Genomic DNA, 20,707 nt, shown 5'->3' with positions numbered 1-20,707 from the left:
GTACGGTGTCCGCTGTGTCATTTTTTAAAATAAAGGGGTTGTGATCTTCCCTCCTCTATAATAGTGCTAAAGTCCTCTTCTGCCGCGTGCTAGGTCTGCCCTGCCCTGCCTGGGCTGACCTTATGTATAGCAAGGTCATCGGTTTTTCTTACTTTGAGGTGATTTGATGTGTTTTATTTAAGCTTCCCACATACCGCTCAAATACGGTGTTCGTTGTGTCAATTTTGAAATGAAGGACTGTGAACTTCGCTCCCCTTTTCCTACACTTTTATTATCATCTACTTACTGAAACTCAGTAGATCTTCGGTACATCGTCATCATCGTTACTCGAAAGACATCTACTACTGGACATAGACCTCCATCAAAGCAAGCCAAAAATTACCAGCCCGGCCTTTTTATGAAATACCTTGCGGACAAATGAGCAGACGGTTCACCTAATGTTAAGTGATTACCTGATTACCGCCTGCCTCCATACTACTTCTACTACCTCCACCACGTCATCAGTCCATCTGATGGGGTTGTACCCGCGCTGCTTCTGTTACATACTTTGTAATCAACTATAAAATCTTTTCCAGACAATACAGTCCCTGCCGACCGGCTGCAAGGTCTCCATCTTCATCCTCCTGCTGCCCCAGCTGTACTGGTTCTACCTGATGTCAGCCGGCGCCGTCAAGGTGTTCCGCGGCCCGCAGGAGAAGCGCAGCTGATGCCGGCCGCGCCGCCGCCGCCCCAAGGACAAACGTTGATAACCTGGGATACGGTGACAACTTTACTTTGTTCTTTCACACTGTTTTTTTTTTTCATTTCTACCCTTTGTCTTGACCTGTTATAGTTTAAAGTTTTTGAACCGAGCTCAACCACTTCTGAGTACCATTGAGTGGTTAACCACAAATGAAGACAGCGAACTCGTAGTCAAAACAGAGGCCGTATTTTCTACCACGCTGATGTTAGCAATCGCATTCACCGTATCTTTATACCCTGTGTGACAGAAAAAAGTAGTGAAACCATTGTTAGCAAAATAAGGCCTCAGATTATGGTTGGAAGATTGTTATAAAGTATCGTCTCTATTTCCTTTGATAATAGACTACAAAATAGACTAACAGAATTGGTTGACGGTTACGAGAACTAAACCAGATTATAGGGGTTGTATAGATACAATGTCATTGGGAATGTAGGTCCTGACATCATCCTGATGAGGTCAGTTCAAAAAATGTAAACTCATAATCCTATGCCGTAAAACGGGGCTACTTTGATTCAAAATCAAAGGCAAAATATCAAGATATCTTTACTCAATTTCGTCTATTACAAGCACTTATTAATCATCGTCGAATGTCGAAGATACAACCTGGTTCAAAAAAGCCTCCGTTGAGTAGAAACTGGCATGAAACTATGAGGTAAGTTTATGTTTTTTTCAAAATGCCATAGTTGGAGTGAGAAAAGTTTTTCCATGTCAAAGTCTTTATGACATTGCATGCATTGATATAAGATTGATTATTACTTGGCCTGTGTAAAAACGTTTTTCACTCTAGTATTATATATATCTATATCTTCCATATGAAAAGATCGGTGAAGATTATTTCGTCGAGAAACTTGCCCTAACAGCTCAAAGTTACCCTGTTTTACGGTATCCGTACTGGCTATACCTTTGAAGACATAATTAACCGATTTAACGATAAAGACGCAGTTGAGAAAATTGTCTATGGTCGATATAAACAGAAAGAATTATAAACTCTTAATTCTGACATGAATTGCTATCAGTTAAATATGTATTTGATAGTAGGAAACTTAACAGACTTGTTAAATGGTTTTCTGATAAACAAAGTTAATGTTGTTAAAGTGTCTCTGTTATGGCGAAGTGAGTTTCATAAGGGTCTATTTGAATCGCACTTTTGAAAATAAAACAAAATTGTTTTTAATTTTCAAATGTGCGCAATGTCTATGATACCGTTTTTACTTGATACTTATATTTAATGTTGTAATATTCAGTATCCCTAAAAAACTCAGTTCCTATAAAATTACATTGGTAATGGTTACTGAACGAATTGCAACTTTTTAAAGTCGAGAGATCTTAAAATGATAATCTGGATACGCTAATTATTGTGACTTTATTTACTAGTGTAGAGAGCTTAATAGCACACCATTTCTTATTTACGCACAAAGCTGTCCATTGTCTACGTCATATTTTATTTTTGTAACACGTGACGCACATAAAAAAATGTTGTTGCTGAATTCGAACCAGCAACTTCATTCCGTACCGCACTTATTTTAACTTTGTATGTAAATACTATAGAATAATATTCTAAATACATAAAATATTTACGCCATGTACTTCAACTGTCAGTGGAATCACATAAAAGAGTTAGAGAAATATCTTTATTTCGAAGTCAGAATCATGGATTTTCAAGTTTAATTTATCAGTTAAACTACGGCGTTATAAAAAGTTACACAAATAATGAAACCAGAATATTTGAAAATTAATCGTGTACTTTTGAAAAACCTTTGAAAAGGTACTCATTTGAACTTAACTATTATAAATAAAACTAGCTTTTGCCCGCGGCTTCGCCCGCGTGGAATTCGGTTATCGCGCGCTGTTCCCTCGGGAACTGTGCATTTTCCGGGATAAAAAGTAGCCTATGTCAGTTACTGGCCCATAAACTATCTCTATGCCAATCACATTGATCCGTCACTCCATTTCGACGTGAAAGACGGACAAACATACAAACACACTTTCGCATTTATAATAATAGTATGGATAAAATGGCTGATAGATTCCGGAATCGTTTCGTGATGCCTTATATAATCTTAACCGTCAACTTTTTCATTCGTCGGGTTCAAAGTTATACACAAACTTTATAACGCAATATTTTTCTTATTTATTAATTCTTGTTACTGTATTGTAATAAAAACGGGCATTTAATTTAATGAATATGAAGTCTGACAATAAAAAGTAGAAATTTAAAAGAGGTCTTAACTTTACGTGACTGTCATTTGCCGAAAGTGCTGGATATGACAATAATCTTGGGTGATCTTGAGTGAAAAAGAAATGTATTAGTTATTTATTCATTTTCCTACTGTTTCTTGTCAGTCTGAATTTCTCTGTGCGGTATTAATGGGGATTTCTTTACAGGCGAATTATCCCTGGCGACGTTACGGTCTTGTTATTGGCTCATTTAGTTATTTTACCATTAACAAAAGTGACACAAATGTAGATATTAAATGACCCGGATAACTCATGTCTTAAATCGAGTTTAGCCCGACATGTTTCGGGCTAATCCGTAGCCCTTCGTCTTCGGAGCAACGCGACTCGGCGGCTGCTGCAACACGCGCACTGCTGAAGACGAAGGGCTACGGATTAGCTCGAAACATGTCGGGCTAAACTCGATTTAAGACGTGAGTTATCCGGGTCAATATATTTAATATGAGTAAGTCTCACGGTAGTTTCATGTACAAATGTAGATATTGACAAACATACCGGACGATACTAGCGCCAAGTAACTTCTGTTAAGCGGAGTTTAGACTTGCAAGAAACCGTGCAAATTGCATTACATTGCGGCGCTCGATTGGCCACTACAAACTCGTTGGCTTTACGGGCTCGCAATGTTATACGATTTGCACGATTTTTGTTGCAAGTCTAAACTCGGCTTTAAAGAAGCCCTCATTGTGTTGTAGATCACTGGTCTTGGCACCAAAGATATGTTACGTGGTAGCTAAAGTTTGCCAAGGAAGTAATATAGAGATTTAGTAATTTTATATCTACTATAATTTATCGTTTAAAAAGTGATTGACGAATTATAAGTTCGATTGGCAAGGCTTCGTGAAGAAATATAAATGTCACTTTTAATAGAATTTTAAGTAATATAATGTAATATTGGCCTATATCTCGCCTCCTTACTCCATACGGGGTATTATTTTTTCACCGAAAATCTTTTTGCAATAGTTGTCACTTCACCGAATTATGTTTAACTGAATAATATATCCCGTAGATGCTTATAAATTTTTAATCATGTAGGTTAAGTTTGATTTTTCAGCATTTCGATTGTTAACGGGCTTAGCAGAAACTCGAATTTTTATGAAATTAAAATTCGGTGAAGCGATTTATCTGTGAAAATGTTTTCGATATTGTAAACCCCAAAAGTCATATGGATATAGAATCATAGTATGGTTTAGTGTTAGAATGGATACTAGGACGTCGCATACAGGGCTAAACTAATTTTGATGGTGCTTACGAAAACCAGATGTGACTTCGCACTAATTGCGTATTTGAAATTTAGAATTTTATTTTCTGGTTTAATCACGAGACCAGTCTCGATGTGTCACCTGTACGGTCAACTACATAAATTTCGACACGGCCAAAGTTACAAAAATATTTATACACGACTTCACATTAAGGTCGTGTATACATATCTTTGTAACTTTCGCCCTATCGATATCTTTGTATTCAACAGTATAACATAACACAAGTGTAATAATTCATGTCTTTTCGGCAGCTTAACCTTTTGAACGCCACGGTCGGCCACAGACGACCAAAAAAAAAATTTCGGAAAATCGCTCCATAGGCGGCACGTAATGCCGACATAGCGCCTATGGCACGATTTTCAGCTGTCGCGTTTTGCCGACCGTGGCAGTCATAGGGTTAAATGCTAATCTACTTTTTGACAATTGTCGTTTCTTGTTTAATAAATAATAATTGATGTTTGTAATTTTGGCTGCACCAGTACAGGGTTGGGTGCACTGAGATGGGGTGTTAGTGACAAAAAAGTGGCACACATGCGAAGACGTCCTTAACTGACTGAGACAGAAAACCCGTCGTGCTCGTCGCACGGTGTAGAGTCAGAGGGGAGTGGGGTCTGGCAGAGACGTTATGGACCACAACTTGTGGGGTCGCTTAACGTCCCAGCAGGGGTTCAGTCAAAGTCAAAATATCTTTATTAAATATAGGCTATAACAAGCACTTATGAATGTCAAAAAAAAACTACCACCGGTTCGGAAAAACCTCTGTTGAGTTGAGAAGAATCCGGCAAGAAACTCAACGAGGTATCTTTTTTTTAAACAGATGTACAATATTATTAAATGATATATATACATCACAAGTATTTAACACAACTTTATTTTTAACACAGTAGGTTCGCTATTTGAAGGGATCGCTAGTGCGTGTCGGAATTATTTCCAAATATCCCTGCCCATGATGTTTAATCATTAAGTTTATAACACGCCTCTTCTTCTTGACAATAGATCTGAATTTTGTATCCGTTTCATTTGTAATATTTTTTGGAATTTTATTAAAAAAACGTAGCAATTTCCCAGAATTGACTTTTTGGTTTTAGCCAGTCTGTAAGATGGAACTTTAAGCTTCCCTGTGTTTCTAGTAGTCTTTGGCTTATCGACGTTAGTGGGAAAATCACATATTATGTTCTTCCTAACATACATGATTATTTTAAAAACATAAAGCGACGGCAGGGTTAGGATACCTGTTTCCTTAAAAAAACATCTTAAAGATTCACGCGTCTTCAAATTATAAATTGCTCTAATTGCTCTCTTTTGTAAGATAAAAATTGACTCCATGTTTGCAGCAGATCCCCATAAAATAAGGCCATACGAAATAATGCTATTAAAGTAAGCAAAAAAAAAATGATTTCGTTATCTCTCTCATCCCTGATGAAGGTCTTCCGAAGGAACCGAAACAAGTAGGATCGTCTTAGACTTATAATGGCAAATAAAGATAGAAGTCATTTTCTCTTAGTTCCTCTTTAACCGTCACTTAGGTATGTCTTCGATGGTACAGCCAAAGAAACCGAATCGCGAATCATTGTGGTACCGTTGTGCTACTGATGTCATATCGACGTTCCATACGTCTGTCAAAGAAATCGTAGGAAAATTTATTATGAAAAGGCCCCACCCTGGTGCGCGATTCAGTTTCCTTGACTGTACAGTGTTGCCAATCTCAATATTTCGATTAAAAAAACCGAATCATTCACAAATTTTGCATTTAAACTGATAATCGAAAGCATTCTAAAAATTTGTATTTCGTATTTTAGAGTAGCTTGCTAGGTGTTGACTTAATTACGCTGCTATAGTCTGTATTGTCGCGGCATAAGGTCGTGAATGTGGCGTAACTTTCGTGTCTTCATGGTTATAGGTGTATAATTATAGTAATAATTAAGTATTAAGCAGTGACGGTAAGAGGGGTAGTGTTTATATTGAAATTATTGTTGGATTTGTTTTAACTACCAAAGAGATGGACGGGTTGTATCACCCTTTAAAAAGCAGCTGGTCTAAGTAGCAAATTAACAATTCGTCTAAGTAGCAACCGGTCTAAGAAGCAATTGATCTATGTAGCATCTGGTCTAAGTAGCAAGAAGTCTAAAATACTTTGACTCGGATCACATGGCGGCCACGCCGTACAAAATACGCGTTCTTGAATCTACATAGGCACGACGATGTCTGTACACGCGTACTATCGCAAAACCCTAATAAGTGCTACCAATGACATTTAAAGGTACTTATATGTAGGTATGGATTAGATAGTGTAAATAAATGTAATCGTTAATCTTATTTATTTATTTAAACCTACTTAAAATGTGTCTGTCTGTGTATTTAAGCATTATTATTTTCAATTACAATAAATACATTACGGCTACAAACTTAAACGAATTATTCGGTCGGTAGTATTTCATGTATTAATCGCGATAATTTCAGAAATCATTATTTATTTAGAAAAAGGAAGTAGGTAGGGTCACGTTGCCATTTCGCAAAATGATTGCTCCCGAACTTAGTGCCGTGCGGCCGACATACATCGCGTCGCGCACCCGACTGCTTTCCTGCGGTTTTCCTGCAATCTGCGCTTGAGGGGTGGGGTAACTCGAACCGGTGCGGGGCGGAGCGTGGCCATTCTGTACGTCAGTACTATTATATATTCTGTGCTCAGACGGAGCTCAGTCGCGGAGCTCCTACTCCGCGTGGCTGAGGCTCTTAGCGTTTTGACGCATCTCCGACCTAACCTGTATTTTTTCAAGTCATCCCAGCCTATATACGTCCCACTGCTGGGCACAGGCCTCCTCTCAGAACAAGAGGGCGAGGGGGCGGGGGAGGGGGGTTTTTTCAAGTGTCTGACACAAATAGGTTAAGACCAATTGCTTCTTAGACCACTTGCTAGACCAGTGGGGCTACTACGAAATTCGAAAATCGAAGTTCGTATCGTACCGTCCCTCTCACTCTCGTTATAAATAGTATAAGCGTCAGCGGGGCATCAAGATACGAAGTTCGAATTTTGCACTTCGTAGTAAAGGGCCAGTTGCTTCTTAGACCACTTGGTACTTAAACCAGTTGCTTTTTATATACCAATTTAACATAATTGATGTGGCAAAAATTTAACCAAAAATATCTGGACACACTTCTACGCCGTTAACGATAGTCGTGTTCATATATTTTTGATCAAGTTTTTGTTCATAAGTATAAGAACTTACTACAATAATAGTAGGCATCAAATGAGATCAAATCTTTATGGCTCTCACAGTTTTGACGTAAAACGTTTGTCTGTATACAAGAATACAAGATGTTAATTAATTTAGGTACTGAAAACCTCAGACACTCCAACTACTTATGTTTTTTTTTTTTATAGTTAGATTATTGTATTTATTTTCTAATACATTAATAATTTATAAGTATTCATTCATATGTTAAGCTAAGTCAGTGATTCTACTTAACTTCTAACTCTACACTCGGCTCTTGTCAGTGGCGTTTCACCGTAGTATTAAATTATCTAAAACAGTATGCAACCTCACTGAAACATTTAAGTGGCAATATCGTCACTACTTTGAAAAAATCTCGTATCTAAAATCAATATGTCAACAAAATTGAACCTTAACGTAATGTTTATAAAGTTCACTCGCAAAAAACTATCCATTTTGAGGTAGGAGTTTTTTGTTTAAAGTAGTGACGATATGCCAAATTCGTAACTTGTAGACTGTGCACAGTATTAAAGGGATTGAAAAACACACAATCTGTATATACCTATCGTGTAATCGATTCTACTTTTGTTTCTTTTTCTTTCTTTAGACGACCGGATGGCCAAGTGGTTAGAGACCCTGACTACGAAGCTTGAGGTCCCGGGTTTGATTCCCGACCGGGGCAGATCTTTGTATAATATTACGAATGTTTGTTCTCGGGTCTTGGATGTTTAATATGTATTTATTTATATACGTATGTTTATCAGTTGCCTAGTATCCATAGTACAAGCTTTGCTTAGTTTGGGACTAGGTCAATGAGGGCTATCGCGTATGAATTCGCCGCTAGAGGCGCTAGTGTAGCGTGAGGTCTCCGAAATGTCAAATCTCATAGTTTTTGGGTGAGCTACGCTGGTTTATTTATGATTAGAATAATTTTGCGAATATTTTGCATTACCTGAAATTAATTATGGCAAATATGCGTTCCGGGGCAACGAATGTCTGTGTTTTGAGACAGTTTTGTCTTTCAGAAACCTTTGTCCTCCCTTTTTTCCGAACAAAACGGCGACTATGCATCACAGTGGCATGCTCGATATTTTTATGGTACGGTTTTAAGGTGTATTAAATATGATTTTAATCTAAACTTTGTTTTCACGCCCGTAATAACACTTTGAAAGCCATACTTAAAAACCTCACGCAACAGTGCGCCATCTAGTGAGACAAAAAACGATAGCCCTCATTGGTGTCAAGTGTCCCATGATATTTATTTATTCTGCACAAACTAGGTACTTTGAAGTTTTCAGTTGTTTAATTAACATCTTGTAGAAAACTCGCGTCATATTATAAGTATATCCTGTTCTTCTTATTCAGTTGGGTGGTTTTCTAATTACTCTTTGCTGTAGCAAGCTTCATTATTTGACTGTCACTGCTTCGTACAATAGTGCCGCTTTTTTCCGCGAGCGGCGCTAGTTGCTTCGTGTGCTAGTGGTGACATCTAGCGGTTGATTTGCGGGTTTCGGGAATGTTTTACTTATTAAATTACACCATTCGTGATGTTTGTTATTTTGCTCTGAATTGTTAATACTTTACAAATGATTTTTTATTTTAAATTGATAAATTGTTTGTTATGGTAGCTTTAAAATTTCGAATAGAAAATTTGTCAAGATCTGCCAGAAACTTTGAGATTATACATGGTGATTAAAAATTTCGCTAAAAACAATCTCATTTTGAAATTCGTTCTCCACCTTATTACAAAATTCTATGATATTTAAGAGTATCTAAAATGTTACTTTATTTAAACCGCGGGACTTAGCTAAGAGTCCAAGTAACACTTTCGAGTCAATGTAATTTGAGTGTTATTGTTCTAGCGATAAAGTTGAAAACTGGTTTCACTAACGAGTTTTTCCACCACTCTGATAAGTCCCGGATATGTGACATTTATTTGTGATGCCGTCTCTGTCAGTTTTGTTGGAATAAAAAGAGACGCCAAAACATTCGTCATACATATATCAGGAACTTGTCACAGACTGCTGAGACAAGCCTTAAGTCTTATTTATTGCTAATTTAGCCAATGATGATTTTTTCTAGAACTTTCCGTTTGTCTACGTGGTACTTCCTCATAGCCAAATACTTCGAACGTCTTCTATAGCCTATGATGTAAGTGAACAGAGCTTATGATTTCGTCGTTCCATAGTGTATAAATATAAAACAATATTGTAACTCACGAGCGCACACAATACATCGAACTGTTTTTCAAATATTATAATGTTTTAATGTAAAAATGTGTAGCGGTGGTTCAGTCAGTAGCAGAAGTAGATGAGCAGTTGTGGTGCTCAAATGATCTACCTTATTACCTTGGCAGTAAAGTCGTGTGTAGATCATTTTGAGCACCGTACCGTAACCACTCACCCACTTCAGCTGCTGACTGTACATCCAACATCTTCCAAATAACTGACCCTACGTGAATGTTCACGCAAACAACGTCACAAAGTTAGCGAACGAACGGTTAGCTAAGTCATCGCGTCTGTGTACGATTCGATGTATTGTGTATATCGTTTTTATATTCTAGACATTTAATTACACATGTATGTATTTAATATGCTAGGCCTAATTACAATTTCTGGTCAGAATCTCTGTCAAAACAAGTGCAAACGAAAGTTATCAAAATAACTTTTTGTGATGACAGTACAACGGTGTTACCAGTGTTAGAATAGTTGAAATTATTATTGATTCAAAATTTTCGGCTAGCAACCCAGAGACCATTGTTTTTTTTCTACTTGCTATGCTGTCTTGGCTGCGGGTGTTCTTTGAATATAGACTGTATTTGCTTAGGTATAGGGTTAAATTTCTTTTAACTAACTGGTGGGCGTCTCTGTGTGGCTAGCGGGAAAAATATGTTCGTGTTTAAATCGAGTCACTGCGATTTAACATGTTAAAAAATGGTAATTAGTAATTTTATGTTATAATAGAATAGTTATTAGTAATCTGCGTATAAAGCTGTCATCTTCGCCTTGTGGTATCAGTTGCCCCTTGTTTCAATACTACTGGAACCAGTTAATTAAATTTTGTTAAATCCGCAGTGACTTTGTTATTCTGGCGTCCTACGTTTAGCGCAGACGGGAGCTTTTTATTTCGTTGTGCAAAAAAAAAAAACTAAAGGCGTGGCTGTCTGCATCTAAACCAGGGATGGGGAAACTTTTACCTTGCGTGCCAATATATACTAACGAAATATATGGCGGGCCAAGTTGTTGCATTTTTGGCTATGTTATTTACTGAAATAAAAATATTTATATGTATTTTCTGAAACTAATTTGGCCATTGCCAATGAGAATGAAATTTTGTAACAATACGAAATCTCTTGATTTTTGTTTGATGGTCGCGGGCCGGATTTCAAGCCTTCGCGGGCCGGAGATGGCCCGCGGGCCGCAGTTTCCCCTTCCCTGATCTAAACCAAGCTTTCTAGAGAGCCGAAAAAATTATAATAAAATAAAAGCAACTCCTTACAATCTCGCACTCATTTGGGTGATCCCATTTGTCTGCAATTTTGTTCGCACTGCGATCTACTGGGAATTTATTTCCCAGTTCGGACTGTGGACAAAAAATCCCAGTAGGTACACGGACCAAATTTTCGGCAAGTCCATCAAAAATTAAGACTATTGGGATTTTTGTCTGGATTGTTCGCACTGCGGACAAGTGGGAAAAATCCCAGTAGTTGGCACTGCGAACAAGTGAGAAAAAAATCGCAGTATTAATACTGCTGGCAAGTGGGAAAAAAATCCCAGTAAGTCGTACTGCGAGTGGGAAATATATCCGAGCAGTTAGCAGTGCTAACAAAAACGTGTGGACAACTAAAATACCCGAAGGGGTGCATGATAAGATTGGCCGGAGTCGCTTTTATGCTGTTGTGAAATCTTCGATATATTTTGAAGGAAATATGGTTTAGCTGTAGTGCTGACAACTGGGAATACCCCTCGGTCAGCTATGACGGCAGCCCTCCACGCACAGCGAAGTATAAAGTGTCCATTAACTGCCTGATTCCCCTGTTAGATGGCGCTAAACGCAGGTTCAGCCGACAGGCGAGCGCGTAGTGAATGTAACAAATAGATGTGATACGTCGTAGAGGCGGCGGCCGCGGCCGCGTGTTGTTGCACTGAGTGTTTTATAAATATATAGACTATTATTTTGCATTTTTATTTACTGTCCCTATGTTTAACCTTTAACAGATGGGCGTAGATTCCCATTTAAAGGAGTAGATAGATTAAAGAGTAATAAATATTTCCAAACAATACTGTTGCGACGCCATATACGTGAATTTTCTTTCAATTATTTTTATAGAAATTTATTTCTCAAAAGAAATTGTTCATTTCACTTAACCCCTCGTATGCGGAAACTAAAAAAAGTACAGTATTTTAGTCTCATCTGTTTTAAGAGTATTCTGCTGATTTGAAAAAATATACTACAAGATAGCCTTAAATTTGACATGGATTCGTGTCTCAGCATGCGAGGGGTTAATGAGATCTTATAACAATACATAATTTATATCAGTGAGCAACCATGAGGCGCATATAAAAAGCAAACCGCTCAACGGATAAATATTGCACATGCAACTTTTAAGGGGCTACTAGACGGGCCATATTTTCACTGCAATATGTGGCCGGCAACTATTGGTGTCCCTGTCTAACATGTGAGTAAGAGAGGGACACCAATAGTTGCCGGCCACAAATTGCAGTGAAAATATGGCCCGTCTCGGAGCCCCTTTACTAATTGCCAAAAAAGTTCAGCCATCCACCAATAGATGTCTCTAACATAATTACATTGTAAAATAAATACATATGAAAGAAAATAAATTCAACACGCGAAGCAAATATGGCTGCTATCTATTTGCTGGGGTTTTTTGAATCTTTTTGTATTTTTATTTCCAAAATTCTATAACATTTTGCGGTGGTCCCGTGCTGGAATTGATCAAGTTGAAAAACTACAATTACAACAGCGTATATTCAACACGCCTGAAAAATATTGCTGCTCTATTTCATCTCTCTCTTATAAGGTTGGTTTTTTGGAATCTTTTTGTATTTTTTATTTCAATTCCAAATTTTTTGTTACTTTTACGGTCATCCCGTAAAACCCATATCGAAAATACAAACTGAAATACAGATGCATAGAAAAACCAGAAAAATAAGACCAGCGCTGGAATTCGAACTCAGGTCCTAAAAGGTCCAGTGGTGGTGTAGCGGTATAGCACGTGGCACGGAATGCCGAGGACCTGGGTTCGATTCCCAGCGCTGGTCTTATTTTTCTGGTTTTTCTAAGCATCTTGTATTTCAGTTCGTATTTTCTCTCTCTTATCTTAAGGTATTATTTTAGTGTTCTGTTTTTTTTAAGGTTCCTCTTTTTTCACAGACAGTCACGGTCACACCGCATTGCATTGCAAGGGAATCCTATTCATTATAGTTCACTGTGTGTGACACATTTGTCCTGTGTGTGACACATTTTGTCATGTGTGTGAGAATTTGTCAGGGGCACGTTGTTTTTATTGTATCTTGATAAGGAAAGGACAAAGAACCCAATCGAGCATTATTGTCTTATCAAAATTACGTGTAATTGTGAAGTATTAAATATTAATCAAGTGATATCTCTCACCTGTCGCACTTATCAAGGGTTTAGCAGTGATTTATTTGTTAATTCAATGGCTACCGTTTACTGATAGAGATTAACAGATTGCGGTATACGTAAGCTGAAAATCAGTGAGCGTCAAGATGTTCTGGAACACGGTGTTTTTCGTCGCTTTGGGCTTAAGCCAGGTGAGGAATAAGCCTTCCTTGGGGCAGTCGGGTAAAAAAATACTTTAACGACTTTCGCAGTTCAAAAAACGGCGTAACTATACTACCAGTATAGCATCAGAAGGTCCGTAAATGTCATTGGGGGAGGGGCATATAGACCTACTTGTCTTTTAGTAAAGCTTTTAGTCATTATTTCTCCTGCGTTTTGCATGGATTTTGGACACAAAAAGATTCCAAAAAAACAATCTTAATTTGATTGCTTAGTAACGACATCTCTTGTCCGGGTGAGCGGTTGGTAATGGAGTGCCGAAAGTATTTCGATGAGGGCTACGGTATAGATGTCGCTAGCGTCACTGCTTAAGTGGCTAAATAAGAAGCAAACAGGCTGAGATATGAGGTGCATAGGGGAAATTCGTGTCTGTACCGTTGACCAGCAGTGGTTTTTCTGTGCATCTATATTTCAGTTTGTATTTTCAATTTAGGTTTTACGGGATGACCGTAAAAGTAAAAAATTTGGAATTGAAATAAAAAATACAAAAAGATTCCAAAAAACCAATCTGGATTTTGGACGTCCGTCCTCAGTGAGTTTTGATGGATTAGGTGGGTATGTTGATTTTTGAAAAGCGCTTTAACTTTAAAAGAATGTTTGACCGTTATCTTATCACATATCAAACATGTCTAGCTGACGTAGGCCCGGATCCAGGATTTAGTTTTAACGAGGAGAGATCAGAGCTCATTTCACCTTTTAATCTTCCCGAAAAGTGGAAGATATAAATAAAATAAACAAAATTCAGTTTGTCGCAATTTAGCATTGCTCACACAAATTGAACATAAGTACCTACACGCGAACAAAAATAACGCAAAATAATAATAAAGACAAACAAATTGCTTCCGTCTATTATACTTATTATAGATACTTCAGTCACAGAATAGATAGTACAACTTTAGTGCCGAACAGGTTAAATTGGCCCAACTCAGCATAGCCTGCAGCAAGCCGCAGCGCTGTTGTTCAGGGGGATCCATTTTCAATTTACGAACTGGGCCTGGCCATAAGGCTGCCTTGCCACTGGAGCTGAGCGAGGCAGCGGAGTGGTTGGCGAGATAAAAATCCGCCAATAGAATTGCATAAAATCTCCGCTCGTCGCTAGTGGACGGGGAGTTGGTAACTAGGTCAAAAATTTAGACAAAACCAGCGACGCCATGGAGCGAAGAAGAGAAACACGCGAATGGAAAATCAGTGTGCAAATCATACCACCGCATTACCACCTCGCACCGCTCCGCTATCTCGCTCCGCTCCGTCCTCTCGGACAAGGCAGCCTAAATCGGTTATTGTATGACAGCGAATACGAACCTTGTAGTGTCTTCAGCTACCTTCACCACGTCTGGAACCTTGCAGGTACTGGCGTTGCCCGCACAGCCGGAGTATGTGCCGGTGGATTACATCGAAAATGTCATCCAGGCAGAAGTGGAAGCAGGTAGGAACGCGGTGTCGAAATTTTGTGATTGTGTATGTGTGCGTTAGTGGCATGACGTCATCAATTCGGTTCCCACCGGGTTGCCTAAATTTTTTTAAATGACGTCACTGACGTCAGTGGTGACAAAAGTGGATGAACTCAGAGGGGTTGTTTGTATTGAAGGTAGTTATATATGTCTTCAATACAACTCGCCTCACTCACCGCTTCTCTCTCAGCTCAGGATTGTCTGATGAATGATGATACAGCACTACGCCACTGGTGTCTGTGTGATGATTGGTTTATACCGCCCTTATGGCTTGGCGCGTCGTGCTTGTTTCATGTCATCTAATCGAGCAGCAACAGCACGCAGGCGTCAAGTCGTGTACCCGCGCGACTTAGCAGAGGCCCTGAGCCTGTGCAGTCTAGCGTTTTTAGCGACGATTTCTCAGCAGAGCAACATGCACCGACGAGCACGCTGCCAAGTCTTCGTGATTATTCGCCGCCTGCGTGCACCCGCGATGGCGTCGCGTGAACGCGGCGTCACGGCAGCGGTATGACTGAGCCCTTGGGCATCTGAGAAACCGCCGACAAAAACGCTAGTACATAGGTCGTAAAGGTCTCTACCCTCTACACCGTATCATGCCATGACCGTAAATAGGAACTGTCAGGAATGGAATGGCAACCGCATATAGTAGTAGGATTCGCCATTAAAAATTCGTGTGGCGCGGCCATTTTTAGCGAATTCGCTCGCGGCAGGGCCTCTTACGTGCTCACCGCACAGTCCTTTTTCAACTTTTCGAACGAAGCCATTGTATTAAACATTGTATTGTGCCTTCAACCGCATAATACTCAGTTTACTAATACGATGTAATGGATACTAAGAAGAGCTTTATGGTGATGAACATGTTGTAGACCCGTCTAGCTCGCGCATCTTGTCGGGCTGGGAGGCGTACCCCGGGCAGCACCCGCACCAGGTGGCGCTGCGCATGGTGAACGCGGCCGGCGACGTCAGCTCCTGCGGGGGCTCCGTCGTGCACCGCGGATGGGTGCTCACCGCCGCCCACTGCACTGCGCTGTGAGTTCACATCCCATTAACAACCCTTGGAATCCTCTTAGGCCGCAAACTTGCCCTATACTACGTGCAAAATCGGAATTTCGTATCTTGCCGTTCCATTGACGCTAATATTATTCAATACGGGAGTGAGAGGGATGGTACGATACGAACTTCGATTTTCGAATTTTGTAGTAGCCCCAGGCTGGGCGCCGGCAGGCAGCGAGTGTTTTCCCGGTTTATTGCACAGCCGAGACGTTTGTCAAACAGTGGTTAACTGGACAGTACACACAATGAACAGGGTACACACTCGCCGCGTCGTCTTGCGTAGTAGTGTTGGTGGATGACCGGGCAGCAGAATGCGTCCGGCGTCGAGCGGTCAGCGTGTTCACTGTTCATTGCGTGGCCGAGACGCTCGCGGCACAGCGGTTGCCTGGCAGTATACGCAATGAACAGAGAACACGCTCGCCGCACTTACCTGGCTGCACACGCAATGATTAGAGAAATAACACTCGCCGCACGACCGGTTATGTGTAGTAGTGAGTGGCTGGATTACTGGATACCAGCGGCACAAAACAGATAGGGTCAGACAGAAGTCAATCACATCTATGTACTTACTTCACTTTTCATACCTACGCTCGGCGGTCGCTCTAGGGTTGTCAACTAACGTATCTAGTTGTTTGATTTATTGTTGAGAATGAAATGAGAAGAATGGAAATATAAATGAATTATAAATAAAGTATTTTAATTTTAATGCTTTAATGTTGAATTTAAACAACCGTCCACTGAACAGTTATAATAACTTTTTTTTGTTGCGCCATTATTGCACAAAAAAGTTTACAGACGCGTGTCTCAAGCGGATGGCACTCGCGCTCGCACTGGTCCCAACCGGTCCGAGATATCGTGTCCGTGAGCAGTGTCTATGTGTGCGTTGCTTGAGCGCACTTTGTATGTAGATTGATTCTGTACCTACCTATCTGTTTGTGACAGCGGGCAGTGGGGCGGGCGGCGGCGCGGCGAGACGTTGCCTGTTCATTGCGCGTCCGAGACGCTCGCCGCACAGTGGTTACCTAGCACCAGACGCAATGAATAGAAAAGACACTTTGAAGTGGAGCGGTCCCGCGCTGCCCGCTGGGCGTCCAGTTCGCGGCTTTACAACTCCAAATGAACGACAATTTATTATTTTTCTCAAACATGTCATGAAATATTGACGTTGTGTTACAAATAATAGGCTGAGAAGTATCGCGCTGCAGGCGCTGCGGCTTAGCTGCCTGCGCGCGGTCACTCTACCGGCCTGCAAAGAGATTTCATACAACTTTGCAGGCCGCTGGTCGGCAATGCGACCGTCTTTTGTTTGAACACGCACGCGGCCCACGCCCAGCAACACCGCAGCACGCACAGCAGCACCGCCAGCAGCCAGCGCGACACGCGCGTACACAACAGGGCGACCAGACTAGCGTCCCGCCAGCTTCATTTCTTGTTTTTTTTTTTATTTTATTTCATGTAATGTTTGAGAAAAGCACTATACAGGCCTCGGCCGGAACCTGGGGTGGCCGGCCTCGCATCCCTATCCGGCCTCGCTACGCTCTATATCTGCTTGGCCGGCAACCCCCTACTTCCCGGCCTCTACAGTAATGTACTAATGCAGCCGCGTGACGCTGGTGATCCGCGCCGGCGTGACGCACCTGACGCGGCCGGACTACATCTCGGAGTCGACGGTGTGGTTCAACCACCCCACCTACAACGACAACCTGCCCGGCCTCGTGCAGCCGAACGACATCGCCATCGTCGAGCTACGACAGCCTATCACCTTCAACCGTGAGTCTGATTGGTTACCTATACTTACAATACAATACAATACAAAGACTCTTTATTGTACACCAGACATAGTAAGCGATACAGAAAACGGATACACAGAGAAAAAATTACAAGGTGAGCAATAGGCGGCCTTATCGCTTAAGAGCGATCTCTTCCAGGCAATCTTTTTTACAGAAAGAAGGAAGGTGCACCAAAAGTAGATCAGAAAATTTAAACGTAACAGAAATACATCTACGAATACATACATAATTATATCGTACATATTATATACGTCCAAGTAAATATAGCCATGCTACCATTATGTTGACTTAGATATTTGATAAATACTCATAGGTGCCTAAACCAAATCTTCGGTACACAGACAGAGTCGAGGTCATAAATATATGTAAGTACTTGACCAAAATGTAAAAAATATACTTTATGCCACTAACTTTGAGGTCGATTGTATACGAATACATAGGTATATTTGGCCCTCTAACTGAACCGTGGACTCAGGGCCAGATTTAAACAAACTATTTTCCAAATAAAATGAACAGTATAATTAAGTTTGTATAAATTACTATACGTATAGTTAAATGTAAAGGTAAAACAGCAAAAAATATCAAAAAAAGTTGTTTACGTGTTTACTCGTCGGGATTTGAAAAAAAAAACCGAAGTTTCTATTGTGGGGGCCCCCTTTTGTGGAGGCCCCGGGGCCGTAGCCCCGGTTGCCCTCCCCTAAATCTGGCCGTGCGTGGACTCCAGTCCATGGCCTTACGAGAGCGATAAAACACGGTGAATACGTTGTCTATATACATGAAATCACGCACGCACACACACAAACACTATTAGTTATAATACTTAATCATTGTTCTGTAATCTGATTTGTAACTAACATCCAAATCTAGACCTAATGCTGCTTATCCTAAGCCACAGGTTTGAATACCTAAATATTTAAATAATTTACGGAGTGGAGTTCTATTGTAACGATGTTTTTTGAAATAAATTATTATTATTATTATTATATAGATTTGGTGCAACCCATTCGTCTCCAGTCGTCGGCCGACTCGTTCAGGAACTACGACGGCCAGACCGTCATTGCCAGCGGGTTTGGACGCACTTGGACTTTGGGTGAGGCATCTTTGGCATTCTTAGTTTGAGTATAGGTACTTAGTTTGGGCGTAAATAAAGAGACTTGGAGGTTTTAAGGGGGTCACCGGTAAACCCCGTCAGGTTGTCACACTTAGGGACTGTTTCATCATCCATTGATTAGCGTTAACCGACGGTTAAATGTGATGCCGTCTCCGTCTATTCGAACAAAACAAATAGAGACGGCATCACACCTAACCGCCAGTTAACACTAATCAATGGATGGTGAAACAGCCCCTTAAGTAAGTATTATTTTGTTCTCTTAATCACAAATTAAAATAAGTCGTGGTGGCCTAGTGGTTTGACTTGACCTATCACCTCTTAAGCAGAGGATCGTGGGTTTAAACCCCAGCTCGCACCTCTGAGTTTTTCGAAATTCGTATTTGAAAACCACGATCTTTACGGTGAAGGAACACATCGTGAGGAAACCTTCTGAGAGAAGGCCTGCCATGTGCCAACCAGTGGGACGTATATAGACTGGAATGAGTCACGAATTACCATAGCCCCCTTTTGGGGGGAAAGGGGTCGGGGTTTGAAATTTATCATGACCTTTAAGGCGAGGAAACACACACCTGTCACCCCGTTATCATAGGGGGTTGCACTGGACCCGCGTGGGGTCTATGGCCGAAGGTCTGTGGCTCCCAATGGTCTTAAAAGATCTATCCAACGATACCCCACATGCACTATATAGTTAGTCGAGAAAAAAAATCACCCCCACTTTACGTCTATGGGAGGTACCCCAAAAATGTTTTTTTTTTTACCACTTTGTCGGCGTGACTGATATGTATATTCATGCCAAATTACAGCTTTCTAGTACTAACGGTCTCTGAGCTTAGCCGCGGACGAACAGACAGACAGACGGACAGACATGGCGAAACTATAAGGGTTCCTAGTTGACTACGGAACCCTAAAAACGCTGTAACGTTCCAGGCGCGACTCCGGAGACCCTGAACTGGGTGTACCTGCGCGGCGTGGCCAACCCCACCTGCTTCCGGACCTTCGGCTCCATCATCACGGACAACGCCATCTGCGCGCAGTTCTACAACGTCACCAGCCAGTCCACCTGCCAGGTTAAGACAAATAAGAACTAGTTACCCCCGACTCCGTCCGTGTAAAATTCTTTTATTGCTATCCCTCGACAACTATGCAATTTTCCGGGATAAAAAATATCCTATGTCCTTCCCCGGGACGCAAACTATCGTTTACCGAATTTCATCTAAATCGGTTCCATGGTTTACAATTGATGAAATAACAAACAAACAGACTTACCTACAAACTATCGCATTTAAAATTTTAAGATTTTGTCGGATTAAAATAGAAAACCGGCCAAGAGCGTGTCGGACACGCCCAAAATAGGGTTCCGTAGCCATTACGAAAAAATTAAGTAATATTTTTCTAAGGATTTCGTATTTTAAACGGAATCTTCCAAGTTTAGGTATATTTTATACCTTAGGCTGCTATTTACTCATAAACTACTAATAATTCTCAAGCAAACTTGACCGTTATAGTTTTCCTTGAAAGTTTGATATACTTACTACCATCCTGAATATTTTCAAATTTTTCCATCCACCAGTTTAGATAGAGGGGGGGCGGGGCGCTCGATTTTAATGAAAATTTGCACTTTAAAGTTGAATATTTCGCAAACAGATCACTGAATCGAAAAATCGTCTTAGCAAACCCCTAATGGGTTTGAAAGACCTATCCAATGATACCCCACACTATAGGGTTAGATGAGAAAAATAAAATCACCTACACTTTACGTCTATGGGAGGTACCCTAAAAAAAATATCCATGCAAAATTACAGCTTTCTAGCATTGATAGTCCCTGAGCAAAGCCGCGGACGGACAGACAGACACACATGGCGAAACTATAAGGGTTCCGTTTTTGCCATTTTGGCTCCGGAACCTAAAAAGGCAAAACAATCACGTTTGTTTTTAGTGTTTGTTGTTATAGCGGCCACAGCAATACATAATCTGTGAAAATTTCAAGTGTCTAACTATTACGACTCAAGAGATAGAGCCCTGTGACAGACG

At 40.5% G+C, this 20,707-nt stretch overlaps 1 protein-coding gene and 1 long non-coding RNA gene across 2 annotated transcripts in view; one reads left to right on the top strand and one right to left on the bottom strand.

Annotated features, from left to right (window-relative positions):
• The window catches only part of LOC141430959 (uncharacterized), a 38,995-nt gene that overhangs the window by 16,390 nt on the left and 1,898 nt on the right, over positions 1 to 20,707 (top strand). The window contains exons 8-13 of the mRNA XM_074091866.1: positions 4,898 to 4,902; positions 14,640 to 14,697; positions 15,589 to 15,751; positions 17,376 to 17,545; positions 18,554 to 18,655; positions 19,604 to 19,743. Coding sequence (XP_073947967.1) covers positions 4,898 to 4,902; positions 14,640 to 14,697; positions 15,589 to 15,751; positions 17,376 to 17,545; positions 18,554 to 18,655; positions 19,604 to 19,743 — 638 coding nt within the window. The remainder of the gene's footprint in view (positions 1 to 4,897; positions 4,903 to 14,639; positions 14,698 to 15,588; positions 15,752 to 17,375; positions 17,546 to 18,553; positions 18,656 to 19,603; positions 19,744 to 20,707) is intronic.
• On the bottom strand, positions 3,770 to 11,616 carry LOC141430960 (uncharacterized). Its single transcript, XR_012451688.1, has 2 exons — positions 4,564 to 11,616; positions 3,770 to 4,493 (listed from the first exon to the last, which is right to left on the bottom strand). It is a non-coding gene; the product is annotated as an uncharacterized lncRNA (long non-coding RNA).

This window comes from Choristoneura fumiferana, chromosome 9, assembly GCF_025370935.1.
Source record: "Choristoneura fumiferana chromosome 9, NRCan_CFum_1, whole genome shotgun sequence".
In the NCBI taxonomy this organism is placed as follows: Eukaryota; Metazoa; Arthropoda; class Insecta; order Lepidoptera; family Tortricidae; genus Choristoneura; species Choristoneura fumiferana.
Note: the sequence above shows the minus strand (reverse complement) of the source record. Positions and strands in the feature narration are given on the sequence as shown.